The sequence below is a fragment of the Neoarius graeffei genome, chromosome 20 (assembly GCF_027579695.1).
Source record: "Neoarius graeffei isolate fNeoGra1 chromosome 20, fNeoGra1.pri, whole genome shotgun sequence".
NCBI classification, from domain to species: Eukaryota; Metazoa; Chordata; class Actinopteri; order Siluriformes; family Ariidae; genus Neoarius; species Neoarius graeffei.
In genome coordinates this window covers 14,477,938-14,498,261 of record NC_083588.1, presented here as the reverse complement: position 1 = coordinate 14,498,261, position 20,324 = coordinate 14,477,938, and the positions used below count along the sequence as shown (strand labels likewise).

Sequence of the window (20,324 nt, the reverse complement as noted above, 5' to 3'; positions counted from 1 at the left end):
TTAGAGCGAAAGTTTGTTTTAAAAAAAGAACAGCGTTTGGCGTTTCAGTCTTTCTTCGTCGCTCTAACTACGTCACCGGGTACAACTGCCATGATTGGCCATGGGCTACGTATACGCCAAATGATAGACATTCGCAAAGTCCAATAAACGGCCGTTGACCTTCGTAAACCACACCTCCCCTACGAGAAATTCAATAGGTGGATTCCAGACCATATTTCACTTGTGATATGGTCTGGTGTTAACCAGACTACTCAATAATAGAGTAAACAATTCATTTATTATAAAAATTCATTTCACAGCCTACAATAAAAAACAGTCATTCGTCACTGAGAGTCCATTCAGAGAGCCACTGCTGACACTGCGCTCGTTCCTCCTCGCTCTCCTCTGCGCTCTTCTTCCACCTTCTCTTTTTCTCTTCTTCGCTCGCTAACTTCTCCTCCTCCCTTTGTCGCTCTTCTGCTTTCGTTCTCGTTATTATTTCAGTCATTAAGCTCTGGAGATCTTGAACACTCGTTTCTGGCGTCCATTTGGGGTCGAGTTCGGAAACGAAGGGATCGGAAGTCGTGACCTCGATGACCTCGGGCCCCAGAGGGATTCGGAGGAAGTAGGCGTGGAGCATCATGCGATACGGAGCGTCGTCTGTTCCGAGGCTGTAAGTGAAGTCGCCTACGATAGGGTGACTGATGGAGCTGCAGTGCACTCGGAGCTGATGGGTGCGTCCTAAAATGGGGAAATGTGCTAGTTTAAAAGGAAAAGTCGTTCAAAAATGTCCTAAAAGAAAGTACAAAGAATAAAAGTGACCTCATGGTTTTAAAATCTCTCTCTTCGTAACACCAGCACACACGACTGTATTAACAGAGATGCCAACCTTTTGTGAAATCATTGTGTAGTGACCAGGGCTTTGAACCGGTTCAAGGAACGAAAACCGGGAACTTTTTCTATTTCACATGGAACAGAAACGAAACCAGAAACTTTATTATTTTTTATGTTCCGGAACAGAAACGCTTATTAAAAATAATGGTAACCGGTTAATACCGGTTTTTATTTCGTTCCTCAAAGTTTCCGTAGCCTACAAATAAAGTCATTCTTCTCCTGCGCAAGTTTCTATGACCCGCTGGGGTTCACTTCCTGTGTGACGTTCGCTGACTGAATGGAGAGAGCGGGAGGGTGGACTACTATCACGTCTCCACGTCTTAAATAAGAGGTAAATATTGCAGTCTGTCGTTATTCAAAAACGTCAATTTCAAACACGATATCAATATATTTGTCCACGTTAATGAGAGGCTCGCGAACATTAAATGACGTTAACCTCTGTTAGCCTATCAATGCATAGGGCCTGACTAGCCTTTGGTAACACACTAAACGAATTATCTTTCATTTTTGGCACTTTTTCTGTTTGTGTAGATGGGAAGACATACTGAGAATCCAAATCGCCAACATTTGAAATAATAATTGTTTTGAATTATTTCTTGTCTTATTTAATGAAGGTTGTAATAGAATTAGCCTACATTTGGCTTAAGCTGGATGAGACAGAGACATAATTTTATAGCCATTTGTTAAACAGCTGACAGGGAACGTAATTAACCGTTCCGGGAACGAAATTTTCTTGTTCTAACCGGTTCGGGAACGTCTATTTAATGGTGGAACCCAAAACCGGAAACGTTAAAATTCCGTTTCTGTTCGGAACGAACCAATAGGAAAAAAATTCTGGTTCGAAGCCCTGGTAGTGACACATGCATACGAGCGGAGCGGCCGCGGGGCGCGTAGCAAGTCCAATCCAGCTGGGGGTTCGGGGGGGCGTCGTAAGCCCCCTGAGAAAATTTTGGAAATTGGTGCTTTTTTTAGGGCCGTTCTGAGTGAATACAGGTGACTAAAATGAACTGGGACATGTTGGTTTTGGGGGGAGAAAATTGTTGATTTGCTGTTTTTTTTTTTTCAATTATCTGAAAAATAAAACCAAACCACAATCACTCATGATTTTCTCATGAGTGATACTCATAACTCACCACATTCACACAAAGACTTCTCTGGTAATTTGTATACAATCAACTTTCAAACAGTGACTATTTTCTTAACTTTACTACACAAATGCAGATTACATACCATCAATATTTATAGATAACATACTGGAACACTCAATTAGCAAATACTCAAATAGTTGTACTGGAACATGTCTATTTCCTTTTTATTCCCATGATTAATGTCAAGTCACTTTGATTACTTTTAAGTTTTATCAACTTCCTTTCACTTTTAATCTCATCAATATCAAGTCAGATTACTTATTCAGTTCTGATCGATTTACTTCAGAAGATGACTGTTTCAGTTCCAACAGTTTTTCTTTCGTAGCATGTTTGTGAGGTTACAACACCCCGACAGCCCCTCAATACCTAGTGACACGGGCTGCTCGACATTCCATCGCGGCATCGATAATTAATTCGCGCATGCGCAGAACGCTTGTCAACAAAGATGGCGGCGCCCATCGAAGCAAACTTTGACCATAAATACAGTCAAAATATTGAATTATCAAGCGATAACTGGCCTCAAATGTACCGAACACCGGCAAAATATCGTGAACCCTTATAGATTCACGCGTTTCGAACCGCATCCATGCTAAAATCGTATGAATCCCATATAAACTGAATAGATGGTCGTAGCATCGTAGTGCTACTGTCAAAAACGTAGTGACTACGCATGAATCGTAGTGATTGGCATCTCTGTATTAATGTGGCTTTTCCTTTTACTTCGGTTAATCCTTTCTCTGTCGCTCTACGTTCCTTGTATGAGATGATATAAATGATGATAATGTTTACCTGTAAGAGGCTGCAGAAGAACTTTAGTAACAGGCTCTCCGTCATATGATCCGTATTCTAACACGGTTAATAATGTCCGGCTGGGCTTGGGATTCTCACATCCTACCACCAACAAGGAAGAAACAATGAGAAACAATGAAATATTCATTTATACTGAGATTAAAACTAGGCTACCTTTCAGATTTTTCAAGTGTAGGTCATTAAAACAATTTTCCCAGACACCCAGTTATTTTTGTTTAGTGGAATGAAAGCTCCAGAATTCGTATCACAGACTTCCAATTTTTTTTTTTTTCAAAATAGAACAATTAATTAATTTAAGGCCACGTGGCCCTAAATTCCATACTTGCCAACCCTCCCGATTTTAGCCTCCGCCTCCCGATCGTATTTGTTAAAAACTGGATAATCTCCCGGTTTGGGGAAATCCCTACCGCCAAGTTAAAAATACTCCCGATTATGTCCAATCAGAATCGTATGAGAAACGCTGCTGACGTCAACTGATTTTTAACCGATCAACGAACAGAACACCAGTCACTTCCGTAACGTAGGATTCACCCAGGCTGTCCGACATTTTTTACAAGCAGTCATTCATCACGGCCACTAAACCCAATACCACACGGCAAAAATATAAATGCAGATACCAGGCTGCATGGGAGAATGAATTTCCATGGATAAGCAAATGTTCGGCCAGCCAGTTACACATTTTACGCTAAAGATACCTTAAATCAGAATATAATCGGCATTTGAGTGTGAAATTAAACTAGTCTTCCGTACCACTTCAGAAACAAACCGTAGAACTTCTAAACTGTTTAGTGAAATTTTGCATGACAGAGAATTTGTTTGGCGAGCGTATTTGAATAGTGCGGTCGTGTCTTAGTGCTATTTTGAATTTATGTTTGAAAGTTTTAAGTGAAAGATTACGAGTGAGTGTATTTTGCATTTGAGTGAATTTCTTTGCGGAGTACACTACCATTCAAAAGTTTGGGGTCACCCAGACAATTTTGTTTTCCATGAAAAGTCACACTTTTATTTACCACCATAAGTTGTAAAATGAATAGAAAATATAGTAGAGACATTTTTCTGGCCATTTTGAGCATTTAATCGACCCCACAAATGTGATGCTCCAGAAACTCAATCTGCTCAAAGGAAGGTCAGTTTTATAGCTTCTCTAAAGAGCTCAGCTGTTTTCAGCTGTGCTAACATGATTGTACAAGGGTTTTCTAATCATCCATTAGCCTTCTGAGGCAATGAGCAAACACATTGTACCATTAGAACACTGGAGTGAGAGTTGCTGGAAATGGGCCTCTATACACCTATGGAGATATTGCACCAAAAACCAGACATTTGCAGCTAGAATAGTCATTTAGCACATTAGCAATGTATAGAGTGGATTTCTGATTAGTTTAAAGTGATCTTCATTGAAAAGAACAGTGCTTTTCTTTCAAAAATAAGGACATTTCAAAGTGACCCCAAACTTTTGAACGGTAGTGTATATTTTGATAGTATGGTCGTATTTATAGTGCCATTTTTACATTTTGTTTGAAAACTTTCAAAGTGGGTGGCATGGTGGTGTAGTGGTTAGCGCTGTCGCCTCACAGCAAGAAGGTCCGGGTTCGAGCCCCGTGGCCGGCGAGGGCCTTTCTGTGCGGAGTTTGCATGTTCTCCCCGTGTCCGCGTGGGTTTCCTCCGGGTGCTCCGGTTTCCCCCACAGTCCAAAGACATGCAGGTTAGGTTAACTGGTGACTCTAAATTGACCGTAGGTGTGAATGTGAGTGTGAATGGTTGTCTGTGTCTAATGCCGCTTTTCCACTACAAACGCGGCTGAGTTGGGCTGAGTCGAGCTGAGTGGGGCTGTTGGAGTTGCATTTCGACTACAACTGCGCTGAACCGTGCTGGCTGGAAGTGGGTGCACACATTGGGTGGAGTTAGCGAAAGTGGGTGGACGTCAGGTGATGTCGTTAAGCAGCGCAAACAGTGACATCAGTGATCTTTTAAGCGGTAGTCTCACGACCTGAATAGTAAACAATAAACATGGAGGACATGGAGTCGTTAGTGTTGCTGGTCTTGGTGCTGTGGCTTGTTGTCACCGACAACGCCAACAGATACTGGCAAGAGCGTATAGATGAGGCGAGGCGCATAAGGCTTCATAATTCTCGTAATTCGTAATTATTCTTCTTCCGGGTTTACGGTGTTTACAGATCCCAGCGTGCTCACGGGGCGTGTGTGGGCATGTGAGGACACTCCTCCTCACCAATCAGTGCACAGGGGAGTGTCTGCTCACGCCCCCAGCCCCACTCCAAAACGGTGCGAGTTTTAGGGGCTAAGCAGGGCTGAAGCGAGCTGAGTCGTGCTGGTTTTTGGTAGTCGAAACGCGAGCCGTGTCGGGCTGAAGTGAGCTGAAAAAGGGTAGTGGAAAAGGGCCATATGTGTCAGCCCTGTGATGACCTGGCGACTTGTCCAGGGTGTACCCCGCCTTTCGCCCACAGTCAGCTGGGATAGGCTCCAGCTTGCCTGCGATCCTGTAGAACAGGATAAAGCGGCTAGAGATAATGAGATGAGAACTTTCAAAGTTTGCAAATTCCTTGGATGCATTCCGAGAGGATTTCTAGTGCTTTTTCAAAATTCTGTTGGAAAGTGTTTAGTGAGAGAGTTGCATTTTAATAGTACTAAGACAGTGCAGTATTTATCTGAGTTGTTACTATTTTGGTTAAATCTTATTAAAATTGTATTTCATTTTTATATGATATTATAGTTCTCTATATTTTTACATGAGCTTACAGAAGGAAAACACATTTGATGCAATCCAATAATACTTTCATTCACTGCGACTATTTTAAGAAATGATAAATATTCTTCTAAAGCATCACTTGTGTTATTTTCTGTGGGTCTCTGTATGTATACAATATTCAGGCATGAGAATTTTCAGCTCAAAATCTGATTTAAGACTTCCCTTTCATTGTTATTCTATTAAAATTCAAGACGAGTATTATTTCAGATTTTTCACTCTGAGCCTGATACTTGAATCCCATAACCTATAGTAATTGATAGAACAATATCGACAATTCAAAAACTCTTTAATTGTATAAATTTCAAATGGTTTGCAATTAATTGGGATCCACTGTTTTTATCGTTTCAACCGCGCATCAGACCCTCGTCCAATTGAAAACGTCTTTCACATACTTTTCTCCCCCATGAGAATTGTGAAAAGTTGGCAAGGATGAAATTCCCTGCTATTTTTGCCTGCTTCACCGTGACCCAATTCAAGATACGACGTCATGCATCACATGTACCCCTTTTCCACCAAATCAGTTCCAGGGCTGGTTCGGGGCTGGTGCTGGTTCACAACTCGTTCAACTTGCAAGCCAGCTGAGAACCAGTTTGCTTTTCCATAGCTCACGGTGCTAAGGGAAGCCACGTCATTACGTCGCTGTATACGTCAGTTACATCGCTGTATACTTCAGTTACGTCGCTACGTTTGCATAAACCTTGGCGTGAATATCGAAGCAAAAACAACACGGAAGAAGCAGCAGCAACAACAACAATAATCATAATAATGGATAACTTTGTGTTTGTACAGCTGCTGCTTCTCGTCGCTTAAAAATGGTGACCTTTTGCGGTCTTGCGATTGTTGTTGGTCTTAACAACTCCGCCCCCGCCGACGTAAGCGGTTCTTTCCTCTGGCCCAGCAGAGAGTTGGTGCTAGCCTGGAACCGGTTTTTCTGGCCCCAGAGGCAGTTCTTTGTCAGTGGAAACAGAAAACCCGGTTCCAAACTAAGCACTGGCCCCGAACCAGCCCTGGAACTGCTTTGGTGGAAAAGGGGCAATGGTGGGCTTTCCCTGTTCGTGCAAGGCATTGTGGGATACAAATTTGAAACAGGAGAGGGAAATGCAGGACGCGAATGAAACGTGAAAGACCGACTAGAGTAACGGAAAGTGAGAAGAAAAGACATTGTTATATACGAAGGAAAGGAAACGCAGGACCAAACTAATAAATATCGGCGGTCAGCGAGCGCCTCGGTGTGATCAGTTGTTCGTTTAGCGACAGAATGATGGAACTGTCAGTGCACTATCAAAGGTAAACCTGTAGATGGCAGTAATACAACACGATGGATGCCAGCTGCTGGAAAACCCAAAACAAGAAGGTAAACCTGCGCATGTGCACACGGACTTCCTCTGTCTGCTTGACACACATGTTATTTGCTCAGGAATCCCCTTCAAATTAAATCACTTCCCAGCTCCAGAATGGTCTGATGTTTTTAGATATTCCAGAAATAAACATTTTAGTCTAGGACCATATGGAATCAATTTTGTGCCAAAATGTTCATACAATACTTTTGAAATATCAAACAAAAACGACAAATCAAAAAAGTCAATTTTTTTTAGACTGGCAAACAAATTATTTGTGTATTCGTGCAAAATATCAGTCTATTACTCTTCAGAAACCTTTTATTTTTGTTCCGCGGCTTTCTCAGTTTTGTTTGACGTAATTTATTAACCCCGCCGACAGTAGTCGGAGGGGTCATTATTTTCACCTGCGTCAGTCTGTGTGTGTGTGTGTGTGTGTGTGTGTGTGTGTGTGTCTGTCTGTCTGTCTGTCTGTGTGTCTGCAAGATATCTCAAGAACCAATGGATCGATTTGGACCAAATTTTGTACATGTGTTGCCAATCACCCAGGAAGGAAACCATTAAATTTTGGAGGTCAAAGGTCAAGGTCATGGCAGAACTTCGAAATTTTCACCCAATGTATTTTAATAGGGAAAAGGCGGGGTTTGCACTCGTTAGAGTGCCCCTGTCTAGTTTTGGTTGCGATTCCAGCTTTCTCGTTTGCGCTCCCTGACTTATTGCTTGCAGTTTTGGCACAAACTTCACGTGTGGGTGGGCTGTCCAGGAATGCATTCCCATTGGCTAACTTGTGTTTGACTGACAGCTACGCTCAGCCATTCCCTACTCGGATTCTGGCGGACTGTTTGACGAGTGACCGATCCATTGACGGTAAACAAGGATTGAGTGGACTTCAGTGGCGACTATGATATTGAATTAATTCAACAAAGTGTAAGTACGGGACAAATGTGTTGTATGTGTTGCAGTAGTGCACATTATGCAGGCGTGTTTAACGTTAGCAAGGCAGCTATTATATTGGGTAGTGGAGCAGAGTCTAACATTTGACTTGCCACGAAACACCTGCATAATGTGCACTACTGCAACACATACAACACATTTGTCCCACACTTACACTTTGTTGAAATAATTCAATATCATAGTCGCCGGGGCGGCACGGTGGTGTAGTGGATAGCGCTGTCGCCTCACAGCAAGAAGGTCCGGGTTCGAGCCCCGTGGCCGGCGAGGGCCTTTCTGTGCAGGGTTTGCATGTTCTCCCCGTGTCCGCGTGGGTTTCCTCCGGGTGCTCCGGTTTCCCCCACAGTCCAAAGGCATGCAGGTTAGGTTAACTGGTGACTCTAAATTGACCGTAGGTGTGAATGTGAGTGTGAATGGTTGTCTGTGTCTATGTGTCAGCCCTGTGATGACCTGGCGACTTGTCCAGGGTGTACCCCGCCTTTCGCCCGTAGTCAGCTGGGATAGGCTCCGGCTTGCCTGCGACCCTCTAGAAAAGGATAAAGTGGCTAGAGATAATGAGATGAGATCATAGTCGCCACTGAAGTCCACTCGATCCTTGTTTACCATCAATGGATCGGTCACTCGTCAAACAGCCCGCCAGAATCCGAGTAGGGAATGGCTGAGTGTAGCTGTCAGTCAAACACAAGTTAGCCAATAGGAATGCATTCCTGGACAGCCCACCCACACGTGAAGTTTGTGCCAAAACTGCAAGCAAAAAGTCAGGGAGCGCAAACGAGAAAGCTGGAATCGCAAACAAAACTGAGAAAGACGCGGAACAAAAATAAAAGGTTTCTGAAGAGTAATAGACTGATATTTTGCACGATTACACGAATAATTTGTTTGCCAGTCTAAAAAATTTGACACTTTTTTTTGTATTTTGATTTGTCGTTTTTGTTTGATATTTCAAAAGTATTGTATGAACATTTTGGCGCAAAATTGATTCCATAGGACCATGGGTTAGACATGTTTGCACATAATTTAAGAGGATAAGTCAACTGTTATAAGCTAACTTGAGCCATTGGGATGTGTGCCAAAATCGCTATCCGGGGCAAACAGGCTGAAAATTACCAATCCAAGATGGCCGCCAGTTTTACGGTATTATTATTATTATTATTATTGTGTTACTCTTCGTGTTCCTGACCCTGGTTTATGTGACACATAAATAGTAATAATGTGATGTTAAAAGTTGCATTGTTGGCTGTTAAACATATCAAGATATCGCCGCTTACTAAAGTAATAAGTTTTGTTTTGTATTTTTCACTTTACATTTTTCTTATACTCTCTTAAATTACGTGCATAGCATGGTTTTCCCCAAAGCGATACGCTTGCTCTGCCTGCCGACACGCTTGGTCACTTTAGTTAAAATCCGATACGCTTCGATTTATGCCGATGCGTTAAATTTCCTACCCACAAGTAACTAGATACATAAGGACGCAAATAACAGATCCATTTACATATTGATTGATATATTGATGTGTGAAACAAGCGGTCTTTTTTTTTTCCCCCAATGTTTGTATTGATTCTGTCAAAATAATATATCCGCATGGTATGATGTAAACAAACTGTAATCTGTTGGCGATGCCAAGATCACATGTTCAAACCGTCCAATCAAAACATCGAAAGAAAACGTCAGACATCCCGGAATCTTCTGATTCGTTATAAGCGATCTCGTTGGCTGCCGATGTTGTCCCCTATCAGACGGACAAAGCCGACTGATTTTAATCACAAAAGTTTGACCTGGTCCAGACCTGGGCATTTTATGGCCCGCGGGCCGCATCCGGCCCTTTGGTTCATTCTGACCGGCCCGCGTAAGGTTAATTAGAAATTACAAAATAAACGTATTTTCTAATTTTACCTCATGCATGGACTGAATGTGCATTGCTTTTATTTTGAAGTTGTGTTCAACAAAAACGCAACGCGTGCGACATGAACATGACATGAAATCCCACGAAACCTAATCCCGCGATAACTACTTCTGTAATTTGTCCAGACCAACCACAAACTTGTACGTCATCCTTCAAACGGTCCAGCCAATCACATAGTGTGACGTCACCAGCAGGCGCCGGAGCCCGAGCCGATCTGTAGATCTGATACCTACACCGAATCGACGTTGCTGCGAGCAGGTCACAAGAAGACTTTAGCCCCCAAAATGTCCGCAAAAAGAAGAAAGGTAGATGCCGAATGCAGGGCTTTCAACAAAACATGGACTGCGAAGTATTTATTTACTGAAGTCAGAGATAAAGCCGTGTGTTTAGTTTGCAGAGAGCAGATTGCCGTGTTCAAAGACTACAATTTGAGTCGGCATTACCAAATGAGGTGATTAGACTACAAATGTGGGCATCATTATTATAACATGATGTATCTTGCTTGATATTTGGAGTAGAAAGACAATATTGTGATGTCTTTATTGTGTTTTGGGCTGAATGTGACTGGAAAAAAGGTACAAACGTTCACATTTTGTTAACCATTGTTTTGGGAAATTTGATTGAATAAATGACATTTTTTGTAAGGCAACCTCGTTTTTTCCATACTCTCACCAGTCTTAGCAGCTTGTAAAAACAATGATATTTATTGCTTTATATAAAGAAATACAATTAATATTATGCAGAATTTAGTTCAGCCCTTTGGTCCGGCCCTCCACAAAATTTTCTGTTTCTCATGTGGCCCCATGGAAAAAATAATTGCCCACCCCTGACCTAGTCTATTATCATTATGGCTTCGATCAAAGGTCGGTTGACTAAACGTCAACAAACCCACGTGAGCGATGGCGCACAAAACCAGACGACTGTCACGACAACCAAAACGTCAATTTTGATCACAGCGACTGGCTCAAAAAGCACTCGCTGGACAATTTGATCCCCATCAGCATGGATGACAGCGAGATGGACTACGAGAGCGCTGCCCAACATTGGGCGAAGCAAAAGCCGAGGAGAATTAATCTGCTTTAAAGGAGTAGAAAACTTCATTCATTCATTCATTAGTTTGGGTTTGCAGAAAGATGATGTACTTCTAAACACTCTCACAAAGTGAAGTTGTCCAAATGTGTCTCATGTAGCATAATTTCATATAATCATCATAAGCATTTTTGGCAGTGTGATGTCACTGGGATCCATTTAACAAAAGGCGGCTCCGGATTATTCTTTTGTTAAAGGCTCACAGTGACATCGCACTGCCAAATACGCTTATCGTTATTACTCGAAATTATGCTACATTTGACACTTATTAACAAATTCTCTTCATGAACGTGTTTATAAGTACATGATCTTTCTGCAAACGTAAATGTATGGATTAAGTTTTCTTTTCCTTTAAATATGTTTTAATCTGAATCTAGTCCATTTAATAAAGTGCCAAAATTTAAACTTTATAATATGCAGTCGCCTTACTTTTCTTTTCTGTTTATCTTAGTTATACATATATTACGGTAATTGCATCAGAAACATTCTAAATCATTACAGTTCTAGTAATACAGCAACTTATTTTAAGGCGGCAGGTCTTAGGTTCAGATCCCTATTGCCGCTTTTCCACTACCAACGCGGCTGAGTTGGGCTGAGTCGAGCTGAGTGGGGCTGTTGGAGTTGCATTTCGACTACAACTGTGCTGAACCGTGCTGGCTGGAAGTGGGTGGACACATTGGGTGGAGTTAGCGAAAGTGGGTGGACGTCACATGATGTCGTTAGGCGGCACAAACAGTGACATCAGTGACCTTTTAAGCGGTAGTCTCACGACCCGGATAGTAAACAATAAACGTGGAGTCGTTAGTGTTGCTGGTCTTGGTGCTGTGGCTTGTTGTCACCGACAACGCCAACAGATACTGGCAAGAGCGTATAGATGAGGCGAGGCGCATAAGGCTTCAGAAATTCTCGTAATTCTTCTTCCGGGTTTACGGTGTTTACAGATCCCAGCGTGCTCGCGGGGCGTGTGTGGGCGTGTGAGGACACTCCTCCTCACCAATCAGTGCACAGGGGAGTGTCTGCTCATGCCCCTAGCCCCACTCGGCTCGGTTTGGCTCGCTTCAGCCCCACTCCAAAACCGTGTGAGTTTTGGGGGCTGAGCAGGGCTGAAGCGAGCTGAGTCGTGCTGTTCTGAGGTAGTCGAAACGCGAGCCGTGTCGGGCTGAAGTGAGCTGAAAAAGGGTAGTGGAAAAGGGCCATTTGTGATCAGCAGGCGGTCATGATGATCGATTCTCTTCATTGGATTGCATAAGATGGAGCAAACCGCTGTTCATATTTTCATGCACATTTTTGTTACAACACGACTTGATCATAGATAATTAAGGGATCCCCGTAGATTTTCAATCTATCATATACCTCAGTAATCTATAACAAAACAGTTTAACTTGTATATTCGGGACCAATTTCGGGGTTTTTTATATGAAAGTATGTCCCTTTACACCAGGGGTGGGCAATTATTTTTTCCATGGGGCCACATGAGAAACAGAAAATTTTGTGGAGGGCCGGACCAAAGGGCTGAACTAAATTCTGCATAATATTAATTGTATTTCTTTATATAAAGCAATAAATATTGTTTTTACAAGCTGCTAAGACTGGTGAGAGTATGGAAAAAACGAGGTTGCCTTACAAAAAATGTCATTTATTCAATCAAATTTCCCAAAACAATGGTTAACAAAATGTGAACGTTTGTACCTTTTTTTTTTTCAGTCACATTCAACCCAAAACACAATAAAGACATTACAATATTGTCTTTCTACTCCAAATATCAAGCAAGATACATCATATTATAATAATGACGCCCACATTTGTAGTCTAATCACCTCATTTGGTAATGCCGACTCAAACTGTAGTCTTTGAACACGGCAATCTGCTCTCCGCAAACTAAACACACGGCTTTATCTCTGACTTCGGTAAATAAATACTTCGCAGTCCATGTTTTGTTGAAAGCCCTGCATTCGGCATCTACCTTTCTTCTTTTTGCGGATATTTTGGGGGCTAAAGTCTTCTTGTGACCTGCTCGCAGCAACGTCGATTTGGTGTAGGGATCAGATCTACAGATCGGCTCGGGCTCCGGCGCCTGCTGGTGACATCACACTATGTGATTGGCTGGACCGTTTGAAGGATGACGTACAAGTTTGTGGTTGGTCTGGACAAATTACGGAAGTAGTTATCGCAGGATTAGGTTTCGTGGGATTTCATGTCATGTTCATGTCGCGCGCATTGCGTTTTTGTTGAACACAACTTCAAAATAAAAGCAATGCACATTCAGTCCATGCATGAGGTAAAATTAGAAAATACGTTTATTTTGTAATTTCTAATTAACCTTACGCGGGCCGGTCAGAATGAACCAAAGGGCCGGATAATGCCCAGGTCTGCTTTACACACTCATCCAGAAGGGTAATTTTGCACAAGGCCATCTGTCTACAGCAGAAAAAAATAAAATAAAACGCGTCTGGAAAAATCCCAAGGGAGTCTGGAGCCAGATTCGTGACGTTACCTGCGGAAGCGCCAGCAGGCTGCGCGAGCTTTGCACGGTTTCAGTGCACAGCCTGTGTAGACCAAGCGCTCCCATTTCTCTCTCATTGTCCGGTCTTTTGGAAAACGATGAGTACTAATCCCATCAAGATTGGTGTTGCTACACCCTCCTACGCTACATCTGTTAGCCATTTTAATAATTACGCGATAACGTTGAAAAAATTTGCAGAAAACCACCAAGTCGTTTTCTCATAAACAAACCAGCGCTGACGTACGATTCAGAAGGAGGCGTCCCGCACGCGACGTCATGAAAATCAAGGTTTGCCGGGAAATCCAAATGCCAAGTTTTTTCAGAGGCGGACCAATTCAACTCAAATGGCTTGATTTCAACTGAATTTTTCTGGTATTGCGCAAGGTAAAAAAAATTGCACAAAATGCGACGGATATTTGACCAAAGTTTAATATAAAACAGGAGAATTACACTGATCTCGCTCCTGAATTTACCCCTGATATGCACTTTAACTTGCATTTTGAATTTTTAAGGTGAAATTTCAAATATGTATACATTAATACTATTTAGGTCAGAAATCATTGAAACACTGGTAAAATCTATCCTATAATCATGTATCTAAAACCTAGTTTCGCGTCTTGCCGTTGCCGCTCAATTGTCAGTGTATTATCATGCCAGAATTTAGGGCTTTAATTTTTTTCTGGGGAAAACACTGCATCGGTCTCCCAATTCCATGATTTCATGTTTGAGCCAGGGTTATTCTGTTTTTCTCATGTTTTCTGTGAAACTGCAATTTTGGCCAATTTTTGGTGTTTTCTTTTGACTGTGCCCTTGACCATAGCTTGTTCCCTTTTTCTTCAATCATGAAAATGTCACTAATGGATTCCCCATACTCAGAAACCCATAAAATGAGGTAATGGACATACTTCTGTGGTGAGTGGTTCAAAAACTGATATTTTCAATCCGGCTACCGGTAGCCATTTTGGATTGGTCATTTTCGGCCTGTTCGCCCCGGATAGCGATTTTGGCACACGTCCCAAGTTGTTGCTCGGGTTCAAATAAGCCTATAACAGTTGACTTATCCTCTCCTAAATGATGTGCATGCATGTCTAACCCAGGTCCTCTACTATATCACAATAACCAAATTTCAGAGGGAACACAGACTACGTTCAGACTGCACCCTGAAACGACCCATATCCGATTTTTTTGCCCATATGCGACCTGTATCCGATTTGTTATTGACAATCTGAACAACACAGATCCGATTTTTTCACATGCGACCCAGGCCGCTTGGATATGTGGTCCTAATTCCGATGCATATCCGTTATTTTCACATGCAACTGCAGTCTGACCGGACAGGTCACATTCATGCGACCTACACGTCATCAACAAGAGACAAACGTCACTATTCTGCATTGGCTAATCCCATCTCTTTGGTGGAAACTTGAAGAGTGCGCTTTTTTTTTTTGTTTACGTATTACGTAGATGTGCTTATTACGTGTCAATTTGCGCATGCAGGACACTTTTGGGTCATTTTCCGTTCATATTGGAGATCGCATACAAGTCTCATATAATTGGTAATGTGAACGGCCTAACAAAAAAAATCGGATTTCACAACAAATCGGATATGGGTCGTTTCAGGTTGCAGTCTGAACGTAGTGTAAATTTCACCGATTTTATGAAATCGAAAGGCTTTAATAGTTTAACAGAGCCACTTGTCTAGCAGCTATTTTCATCCACATGATCAACCATCACTGGTACTGTTTTTAACAAATTCACCTATAAAATAAGTTTCCTGGATTATGACTGGTACGGTGGTGCTTGAAAGTTTGTGAACCCTTTAGAATTTTCTATATTTCTGCATAAATATGACCTAAAACATCATCAGATTTTCACACAAGTCCTAAAAGTAGATGAAGAGAACCCAGTTAAACAAATGAGACAAAAATATTATACTTGGTCATTTATTTATTGAGGAAAATGATCCAATATTACATATCTGTGAGTGGCAAAAGTATGTGAACCTTTGCTTTCAGTATCTGGTGTGACCCCCTTGTGCAGCAATAACTGCAACTAAACGTTTGCGGTAACTGTTGATCAGTCCTGCACACCGGCTTGGAGGAATTTTAGCCCATTCCTCCGTACAGAACAGCTTCAACTCTGGGACGTTGGTGGGTTTCCTCACATGAACTGCTCGCTTCAGGTCCTTCCACAACATTTCCATTGGATTAAGGTCAAGACTTTGACTTGGCCATTCCAAAACATTAACTTTACTCTTCTTTAACCATTCTTTGGTAGAACGACTTGTGTGCTTAGGGTCGTTGTCTTGCTGCATGACCCACCTTTTCTTGAGACTCAGTTCATGGACAGATGTCCTGACATTTTCCTTTAGAATTCACTGGTATAATTCAGAATTCATTGTTCCATCAGTGATGGCAAGCCGTCCTGGCCCAGATGCAGCAAAACAGGCCCAAACCATGATACCACCACCACCATGTTTCACAGATGGGATAAGGTTCTTATGTTGGAATGCAGTGTTTTCCTTTCTCCAAACATAACGCTTCTCATTTAAACCAGAAAGTTCTATTTTGGTCTCATCCATCCACAAAACATTTTTCCAAAAGCCTTCTGGCTTGTTCACATGGTCTTTAGCAAAGTGCAGATGAGCAGCAATGTTCTTTTTGGAGAGCAGTGGCTTTCTCCTTGCAACCTTGCCATGCACACCATTGTTGTTCAGTGTTCTCCTGATGGTGGACTCATGAACATTAACATTAGCCAATGTGAGAGAGGCCTTCAGTTGCTTAGAAGTTACCCTGGGGTCCTTTGTGACCTTGCTGACTATTACACTCCTTGCTCTTGGAGTGATCTTTGTTGGTCGACCACTCCCGGGGAGGGTAACAATGGTCTTGAATTTCCTCCATTTGTACACAATCTGTCTGACTGTGGATTGGTGGAGTCCAAACTCTTTAGAGATGGTTTTGTAGCGTTTTCCAGCCTGATGAGCACCAACAATGCTTTTTCTGAGGTCCTCAGAAATCTCCTTTGTTCATGCCATGATACACTTCCACAAACATGTGTTGTGAAGATCAGACTTTGATAGATCCCTGTTCTTTAAATAAAACAGGGTGCCCACTCACACCTGATTGTCATCCCATTGATTGAAAACACCTGACTCTAATTTCACCTTCAAATTAACTGCTAATCCTCGAGGTTCACATACTTTTGCCACTCACATATGTAATATTGGATCATTTTCCTCAATAAATAAATGACCAAGTGAAATATTTTTGTCTCATTTGTTTAATTGGGTTCTCCTTTATCTACTTTTAGGACTTGTGTGAAAATCTGATGTTGTTTTAGGTCATATTTATGCAGAAATATAGAAAATTCTAAAGAGTTCACAAACTTTCAAGCACCACTGTATATCAATGATGTGACGGCATGCACAGATACCAAAATGCACCCTCTGAATGAGTAGTTACTCTCAAAACAATAACATTGAACATAAAGCTGTTACCGCCAGTACGAACATCAGAGCTACTATTATAGAAAATGAATCGGCACCTACTGGCCAATCAGATTTGAGAATTCAACAGCGCTGCGTTTTAACACTGGCTTAATTAGAGTGTAGAAGTGCACGTGAGAGCCTCGTGATTCTGACCTTCTGTTCCTTCCACACACATCATGTGCGTTTTTCCCTCGGTGGTGTTTTCACCGATAGCAGCGTCCAGCGTCATTCTGCTATCAGCTACAGTGCCTCGAACCTGCACAGGAAACATATGTTTATGACTGATGGTGACGCACTTCAAGGTGACTGAAGGCACACGTTTGACCTTTAGTCAATTCAAGACTGTCTTTTAATTCATTTTCGAATTCCACTCGGTCAGACTGAATGGAAGTTTAGATCTCATATGCTGAAAGAAAATGAACACTGAAATGCAGACGACCAAAATGAATCCAGTTTGGCCTGCTGTGACAGTGAAAATTATCTGATGGCATCCAAACAAATTTGAATAGCCAGTCTGCACTTTCTTTTAAGTCTTGGAAACAAAAATATGGTGCAAAATGAAGGACTAACGAAGAACGATCTACATGTTCCAGGCCGCATTTACAAATGTTGACGCAAAACCCCATGACCTATATTTTCGTTCGAGATTCCCGTGATTATCAACTTGAATTTTTATCGTTACTTATAGAACTCTTTCTCGTACTCTACTTGCAAAAAGTGAAACTGATGAAAAGTAAAAGATTTTAATGAAGACAGGCCAGTTTGTACCAGGTGAGACGTGTATGTGAGAGTACCAGAGCAAGATAAGTCTTGGTGACTGTCCTGTCTTTGAAACAGCGATACGCTCGTCCAGCTGCTGCTTTATTCAGCGCCACACACAGTGCACCGCTGGTGGAAAAGTCCAACTGATGACAGAACCTGCAGAGAGAACCAAGTCAAACTCTGTAGTGGCTCCTTGAAAACACAATTCCACAACATGCCCGGTGGTTAGAATTGTCACCTCACGGCAAGAAGGTTCTGGGTTCAAACCTGGCAGCCGACTGGGGCCTTTCCGTGAGACCCTGCACCTGCGTGGGTTTCCGCCAACAGTCCAAAGACATGTGGATTAGGTCAATTGGCTCCTCTACTCTAAACTGCCCATAGAGTGAATGATCATTCATCTTTGTGTTCTGTCCAGGGTGGACCCTGCACCTCGCACTAATGCCCCTTTTCCACCAAAGCAGTTCCAGGGCTGGTTCGGGGCCAGTGCTTAGTTTGGAACCGGGTTTTCTGTTTCCACTGACAAAGAACTGGCTCTGGGGCCAGAAAAATCGGTTCCAGGCTAGCACCAGCTCTTTGCTGGGCCAGAGGAAAGAACTGCTTACGTCGGCAGGGGCGGAGTTGTTAAGACCAACAACAATCGCAAGACCGCAAAAGGTCACCATTTTTAAGCGACAAGAAGCAGCAGCTGTGCAAACACGAAGTCATCCATTATTATTGTTGTTGCTGCTTCGATATTCGCGCCAAGGTTTATACAAATGCAGCGACGTAATGAAGTGGCTCCCCTTAGCACCACGAGCTATGGAAAAGCAAACTGGTTCTCAGCTGGCTCGCAAGTTGAACGAGTTGTGAACCAGCACTGGCCCCGTACCAGCCCTGGAACTGATTTGGTGGAAAAGGGGTATAAGTCAGCTAAGATAGGCTCCAGCTGACAGATAAACACTATGCATGGATGCACAGGTCACTATAGCAAAGCTGCAGCATGAATCTATGCTTGTGCAGGTTGATATGTGTTTACCTGAAGCCGTAGTGTGTTTGAGGGTCGGCGAGCTGAGGGAAACGACGGTTCAGTTGTTTCTGCACTGTGTGCGTTTCACTCCACAGCTTGCTGTCGATACGAATGTCCCAGTGTTTATTGAGCACCAGGTAATCAGCACTGTGGTACAACACACACAGGTTCTCCACGCTCGCCGGCTCCATGCCTCCTAAATCTTTTTATTAAGATAATAATAAAAAACAAAATCATCTTGTTAGGTTTCTTTACAACTTGGGTCACTGAACACACAACCTGTTAATAAAATGATAGTGGATAAAGTGGCAAATGACAAGTTGGTGAGAAATAAAAGACAGGGCATGATTGTGGATATACTGTAGGAAAATGACAGAAAATGCATTCTGATTTTCTTATATGACTATTTGCATTGCTGAATATAAAAATTATTTGTACTGTCACATCATCAGAGAGTTTCTTCCTGCTGTATTCTTCCACAGTCATGTGTTCCGCCATTTTAGATTCAGCTCACATGTTCAGGTTACAAACTCGGTATCCACTAGGAGGATAACTTCAAATATGTTGATCAAATCTCTGAAAACATCTATCTATCTATCTATCTATCTATCTATCTATCTATCTATCTATCAAATGTCACAAAACAGTGAACACTTGTGAAACTCTTATTTGGTTCCAGCTCAACCAACACTGACCTCATATTTGGATGCACGTGCGCTTAACCTTTTATTCCTCAACGACCAACGGAATATTCTGGAAGGTACATGGTGGGAAATAAATGTGGATTTTAATTAAAAAAAACCTAGCTATGAATGGAATTAAAATTTTAAAATGATATATCAGCTTATAAAATTGAGCATGTGTGGAACCCGGAGTTGTTTGTCATGCGCACCGAGCTCGAAATAAAATCTGGAAAGCTCATTGGCTCGTCAGAGTGACGTCAGCTTGCCGCCATCTTACCACTCCCAACGCGGAGCGGAACTGTCATTTAGACTACCGGAAGCTCCACAAAATTGGACAAGTTCTTTATGTAGTTGGTGAGAAAAAATTAGAAGGACATGGAAGAAGAAATATACGTATACTGTTTAAGAGAGAAAATGAAAAAATTATCGTCGTAAAAAAGAGATCAGAGACTGAACTGGAAAAAACAATAACAGTGAAGGGGAGCGCTATAAAGATCTCATCTCATCTCATTATCTCTAGCCGCTTTATCCTGTTCTACAGGGTCGCAGGCAAGCTGGAGCCTATCCCAGCTGACTACGGGCGAAAGGCGGGGTACACCCTGGACAAGTCGCCAGGTCATCACAGGGTTGACACATAGACACAGACAACCATTCACACTCACATTCACACCTACGGTCAATTTAGAGTCACCAGTTAACCTAACCTGCATGTCTTTGGACTGTGGGGGAAACCGGAGCACCCGGAGGAAACCCACGCAGACACGGGGAGAACATGCAAACTCCGCACAGAAAGGCCCTCGCCGGCCACGGGGCTCGAACCCGGACCTTCTTGCTGTGAGGCAACAGTGCTAACCACTACACCACCGTGCTGCCCGCTATAAAGATGTGTCAGGAATGTGGGTAAAGTTGGGAAAAGAAATATATGTTATTTACCAGCTGGGGGGTCCGTATCATGAAATACCATGACCGAGGTCTTGAAAGTACTGACCGAGGCCCTCTGGGCTGAG

General features: G+C 42.4%; 1 protein-coding gene across 1 annotated transcript; it reads right to left on the bottom strand.

Annotated features, from left to right (window-relative positions):
* Nucleotides 1-258: 258 nt before the first annotated feature.
* Nucleotides 259-19,531, bottom strand: rpusd1 (RNA pseudouridine synthase domain containing 1). The gene is made up of 6 exons (XM_060901295.1): nt 19,330-19,531; nt 18,644-18,836; nt 17,661-17,784; nt 17,020-17,122; nt 2,811-2,912; nt 259-720 (listed from the first exon to the last, which is right to left on the bottom strand). The coding sequence occupies exons 2-6, from the start codon at nt 18,823-18,825 to the stop codon at nt 317-319; spliced, it is 915 nt and encodes a 304-aa protein (XP_060757278.1). The 5' UTR covers nt 18,826-18,836; nt 19,330-19,531; the 3' UTR covers nt 259-316.
* Nucleotides 19,532-20,324: the final 793 nt, after the last annotated feature.